This window comes from Symphalangus syndactylus, chromosome 8, assembly GCF_028878055.3.
Source record: "Symphalangus syndactylus isolate Jambi chromosome 8, NHGRI_mSymSyn1-v2.1_pri, whole genome shotgun sequence".
Classification (NCBI taxonomy): Eukaryota; Metazoa; Chordata; class Mammalia; order Primates; family Hylobatidae; genus Symphalangus; species Symphalangus syndactylus.
Genome location: NC_072430.2, coordinates 20777254 through 20783411, shown reverse-complemented (window position 1 = coordinate 20783411; position 6158 = coordinate 20777254). Strand labels below are relative to the sequence as shown.

General features: G+C 38.7%; 1 protein-coding gene across 4 annotated transcripts in view; it reads right to left on the bottom strand.

The window, feature by feature from the left end:
• Nucleotides 1-277: 277 nt before the first annotated feature.
• ATG2B (autophagy related 2B) overlaps nt 278-6158 on the bottom strand; it is an 80269-nt gene continuing 74388 nt past the window's right edge. For all 4 annotated transcript variants that reach the window (XM_055288257.2, XM_055288258.2, XM_055288260.2 and 1 more), the window contains 3 exons: nt 5948-6102; nt 5173-5322; nt 278-1518 (listed from right to left, as the gene is read on the bottom strand). In XM_055288257.2, the coding sequence (XP_055144232.1) occupies nt 1288-1518; nt 5173-5322; nt 5948-6102 (536 nt within the window). In that variant the 3' untranslated portion in view covers nt 278-1287. The remainder of the gene's footprint in view (nt 1519-5172; nt 5323-5947; nt 6103-6158) is intronic.

The following is a 6158-nucleotide window of genomic DNA, read 5'->3' as shown; positions in this document are numbered from 1 at the left end:
GTTCAGTAATATTCCCCCAACTTTAGAAAACAGGAAGTCAGGTCATGCAACTTTAAAAAGTGGATATATACAAAGTTCCACCTTTTCTTTCTGCTGGATCAATCTAAAGTCAGGAATTGACAACAATTTCCCTCTTACTCGTAGGTAATGATTTACCTGATACTAATAAAAATCAATTTTCAGAAAGTGTTCCCAATTATCTTGTGGTAAATCACAGTACTGCATCTATGAATATGCTCTAAGAAAAGCAAAATATTCATGGAAGCATAAAACAATATCACCTTTAAATAAAAACACTTTATTCACTCCTGATAGGTTATCAAAATGTACACTGTTAACCAAGTAAAAATGGTACACTGAAATAGTTAACTAGGGCATATTTGAAGAATTTTGTTTACTTTTAAAAGAGGAAAAATCACTTCCAATCTTCCCTTCCACACATTCCTAACAAGCCTGCACTATACCTGCTTAAAACTGAAAATATAAACAATTACATGGGCCCCACTTCATTATAGAATGTATTTTCCTGTACTCTTAAAGGAAGCTATTACATTGAAGTTACCTTCCTTTGCCAAAAACTTTCGGACAAGTTTACTGCTTTTTATATTTTGTGTAACTTCATAAATTATACAAGAAATATAGCACACAACTTGAATTAATCTAAAAACACATACACATAAACACAGGATAAAGTGCAACACAACAGAACATGTCTGCAACATTCACTTTCTCAAACCCCCACAGAAGGATTTTCGGAGTAAATGGAAGTAATGTTGTTCTCAAGTGCATGAACACTAAATTCAACAGAATAGGTTATTTTTCCACACTGATATTTATATTGAAAATCCTATTTGCTTTGCTTCCCCTGTGGCTTCTGTCTCTCATTTTCAATTAAAGTTCTGAAGCTGTGATTCTTTTTAAACCTTAAGAAAATTCAACTCCACAGAGCTACACAAAGAGTGTTAGAAGGCAGCTTCCAATGATCTCTCATCGGTAACAAGGAGAATTACAGTCATCTTAACAAAAGTGAGCCTTCCACTAACTTGGCAGCAAATGCTTTAAGGACCTTTGACACCAGCCACCAAACATTTCTATAGGCAAGTATCAACTATAAATGTCAGAAGTTTTTGGTTGCATGTTGTTTTGATGTTAAATTATTTAACTAAAAAATGCTTTTGTTCCTGAGATGAGCACAATAAAATTAAACGAGCTTCCTCTGAAGCTGCTGTCGGGATTTTGAGCTCCTGGTTCCACTCTCCTTATCTTCACGCTGTCAGTTCCAAGCCATCAGTCATCCCCGTGGCGCCATTTCTGTGACTCGTCTTGCCGGACATCTGGCCTAATTTGGTTTCTCATGCCACCCAACACGTTTGACGTTGCTTCTGTGGCAACAATCAGAGGTTTCACCACTGCCGGAGGAATCTGGCGCAGAACCTCGCCCACGGCACCAGTCATCCCTCTGCTCTCGTGTTCTCGAGCCGCAGTTTCATAAATGGTCTGAGCCGTGTCTGTGATTCCCTGCGTAGAGGTGGGAGGTAGGAGAGAGGAGAGCAGTGAACAAACTCTGGTCAGAAAACTCTCTAAGCTATCCTGCAGTACACACTTTTAAAGCAAGTAACATTATGTTTGTAACCAGACAAAAAAAAAAATGCCATGATTTTAGATAACCCAGGATTATTATTTTTAATGACAGAATTCTAACGATAAGGGAAAGAGGCAATTATGACTCAGTATTTTGTTGTGACACTAGTGTGTAGGAAATGTAGGTAAACTAAAATTTCGCATTGGGAAGACAGAAATACGGGCTTTGCTGGTACTATTAATCACTCCAGTTACATCAAACTTGGCAAACAAAACTTCTTGAATATATTCACTAAAGAAATATGGTGATAGTTCCCTTTCATTCAACCTAATTCTACTAAGCTCTGGGAAATTACTTCATTTGTTTTAAATTACTGGCTATGTATTAGGAAAAAAAATGGAAAATTCAATTAAGATAAAAAGCTAAATAGAACATTTTATTGGATTAGAGAATTCTGAGAACAAAAAGCAGGAACATGTTTAATAATTCTCAACAAAACTTTAGTAGCATTTTCCATCTTTCTCACAACATAATAAAATAATGATTGCTAAGCTTTCTTTTTTGTTTATTCAGTCTCTACGCTAGTAATGACTTCTAAGCTTTGAAGCTGAATATACAAACATGTAGGTCAAACCAATGTGGTAAAACTTCACATGACTTCTGAATCTTTACCATGTATCTAACTCAGAAATCCCTAGGGAACTCAAAGCAACATTCCATTATTATTATTATATTATTATTGTGACAGCTTCAGTGATGGGGACAGCATAAAGGAACTTTGATTTCTCCAGGGAAATCAAGGACCTTGTCCTAACCCAGAATCTAGCCATCATTTTGGCAAGTTAACAAGAGCATCCTATCTACCCAGTATATCTGGCAAAAACGTGTAATACCACAGAGCAAAAAAAAAGATGTCTAGAAGGCCGGGCGCGGTGGCTCACGCCTGTAATCTCAGCACTTTAGGAGGCCGAGGCAGGCAGATCATGAGGTCAGGAGATCTAGACCATCCTGGCTAACACAGTGAAACCCCGCCTCTACTAAAAATACACAAAACTAGCCAGGCGTGGTGGCAGGCGCCTGTAGTCCCAGCTATTTGGGAGGCTGAAGCAGGAGAATGGCGTTAACCCAGAAGGCAGAGCTTGCAGAGAGCCAAGATCATGCCACTGCACTCCAGCCTGGGCAACAGAGCAAGACTCCGTCTCAAAAAAAAAAAGTGTCCAGAAAAACTCAAAGAAATAATAAGTACTACTTTAAAAACTATCTAGAGGATAACAGCCAATAAGAGAAACCATGAGCACAACAAAGAAAATGTTTACAACTTGTACATTTCCCTGCACCATCTCCCTCCCCTCTCCACCAGCTCCCCTCCCTATCCCACCCGCGATAAACAGGAGTAGATGAGTAGAGTACGAGGCCGACCACCACTATGTTTGCAGACGACAGAAGTAAATTCCAATCTCAGCCCTATTATTTAGCTGTGTGACCTTAGATAAGTCATTTAAACAGGGAATTAAAATGCTGCCTTCCTCCTATGGTGATTGTTAGAATTAAATAATTCATCTCAAGAGCTTGACAGAGTTTGGAAGACAGTAAGTGTTCAATAAATAATTCCTACTACCACCCTCATAAGTGCCTGACTACCACCAAATAGAACTATGTAAGTAGGGGTTGACATACTTTTTCTGTAAGGGCCACATAGAAGGTATTTGTGGGCCATGGTCTCTGTTATTTATTTTTTGTTTTGTTTTGTTTTACAATCCTTTAAAATTGTAAATACCATTATTATTAGCTCAAAGGCCCATACAAAAGAGGCATGGCCAGGTCTGCCCTGCAGCCTAGTCTGCCAACCTCTGATCTAAAAGATGAGCCTATCTATGACACACACAAGGCATTTTCTCTTCATCTTTGACTTACTGACATCTAAAATGGAAAAGAAATACCAAGCGCCACTTAGGAACTTTTTTTTTTTTTTTAACTTTAATAGAGAATCCAGAGTAAGTCCAAACAAGCACATCCTACCATCTCAATCCACACTTACTAATCTCACCCTCCCTTCCCTCATTCTTCCTAGTGACAGCTTAGAGAAAGAGAACTAAACTTTAAACCCAAATACCCAGTTCCAATCCTGGCTCCACTCCCTTCTCGCTGTGGTACTTGGGGGAGGCCACTGTCTGGCAGAACCCGATTCCTCATCTGTAAATTAGAAATATCGCCTGTCTCTAATAGCAATTACCATACATTTGGCACAAAGTAAGCACACATTTATTTTAAAATTAATATAGATTAAATCAGGCCACCATTTCACAAGTTGTTAAATATCAAACTGCTATTACATCTTACTGCCCACTGCCCTTACTAACCCCAGTGTCTGTTTCACAGATATAATTTTAGCCTATTGATAGCTGGCTCAATCCTGACATCTGTAGGAGCAAGTCTGACTGGTAATTATCTCTTTATTCTCCCCAGTAAATCTTTTTTTCAAAGCTGACCATTGGTCTTACCTTTATTTATCCACTAATACATTTCTTGGGGCCCTACCTTCGTGGACTTCCTGCCGTTTGGGACCACAGAGGCTACTTTTCTCAAGTAAAAGACCGTCCTAGGCACATCTGACTATTGTTAGAATATGACTGAGAAAAATATCTTTCATGAAATCCTAAAACACAAATCATAAGTCAAATGACCTCAAACTCCCTTATGTCATATTAAAAAGAATGTCAAAAAGAGTATGCCAGGGAATGACCCTGACAACACCCAGAAAAAAAAAAAAAACAGGGTTCACTGGCACAACCGTGTCAGAGAGCAATTCAGCAATGCTTACTAAATGTCGAGATTCCAACAGTTACTCCCCAGTTGACCCTAAAGAATTTCTTGTACATATGAACAAAAAGACAGTTAAATGAGCACTCCCCATAGTGGTGTTTCAGGGGAAAAATGGAAACTGAATGCCCACCAACAGGAAAATAAATAAATTACGATATATTCATACAGTGAAATACCATAAAAATGTGGAAATTAGACCTACATGGATTAAGATTAACATGGATCTATCTTGAAATAAGTTGAAGAATGAGACACATAACACCATTTATGGAAACTTTTAAAACATTAACACTAGTATGTTTTGCTTATGAATACATACTTATATAATAAAACTATAAAAACATGTACAAAAAAAATATGTTCCACGTTCAGCATAGTGAAGGCACGGGAATAGGATCAGGGTGGGAGGTTCATCTGAAAAGTTCTAGTTCTTAAGCAAATCTGAGGTAAGCAGGGCAGAGTATAAATGTGTTAAACCAGACAGCAATCACACGGCATTTGTTTCTATCACTCTCTGAGTGCTTCTGCAGGTGAAAAGAGAGGATCCGTCCACCCACGCAATCACTAGTCTTCGTGTCAGCCTACTGGTCCCAGACTGGCCCCTTTCCGTCACCTCACACAGATATGGGCGCATGTTATTAGCGGCAGTTGCCATTCTGCTCCCAGGGATTTCTACAGAATAAATTTAAGCCATTAAATGCTCTTTAGGTGAAAGTTGGGAAAGCACACAGAAGGGTTCTGATGTGTCCACCCAAGTATTCAATTACCTCTTTCACAACACTGTAGGCCTTGGCCACACCTTCCCTCAGGTCTACTGGCTGGTGGGCTAACCGATGATGAGGAAACCTTCTGGTCTTCTTGGGCTCGATAGAAAGGGTACCAGGAGACACCATATCATAAGCAGTCTCTGCAGCTGCCTGGATCATTTTGTCAAAAGGAAGAAATGAATTAGAAGAAAGTCTGAAAAGTTACGGACCAGCAGAGTACTTCCTACAGGGAGTGAGGAAGAGCAGAGGAACTCACAAACCCTAACGAAGACACTTCTGCGTATCTGAATTCTTTACCACAAGAATTGATGACTTTTATAACAAGAACATAAAAGTATAAATTAATAACTAACACCTGGATTGAGCTAAATTTTTAGCCCCTCCTATGTTCACTGAGAACACTCAACATTTCCACATCAGTCTATGGAGCTTAATACTTACTAGAATGACCTTTAATACTTCTGTTTAATCTACAACGCCTTCTTCAAATTTAGCTATGATCCTTTCATACAAATATGGTGAAATCAATCCTCTGCTAACAACGTTTACAATTTACCTGAAATAGGCAAACAAATCTGACGCTGTATTCTACTGCTTTATTCTAATTATTTAACACTAAACATTTAAGCAATAAAACAAGCATGACATTAAATCACTATGAATAAAGTATCTACTCACATTTTGTATATCTTCACAGTATTGTTTTAAAAACAAAAGGACCCAACCATTTCACAATGGCTCTTTTTAGATAGACTAAGGCAGTCTAAAAAGATACCTGTATGGTTTGAACCATTCTGTTTGTGAGTTCTAGAGCAGCCATCGCTGTCGAGGTACCAAAGGAAGCAGCACCTCTCTGAAACCCTCTGACAATGCGGCCATCCTTCCGGTACTGCTCTATTGGGAGCCAGACCAAGTCCTTTAGGCCTTGTACTACAACAGTCAACACAAAATCAACATCAGTGCCAGAGTTCAGACTTTTCTATCAT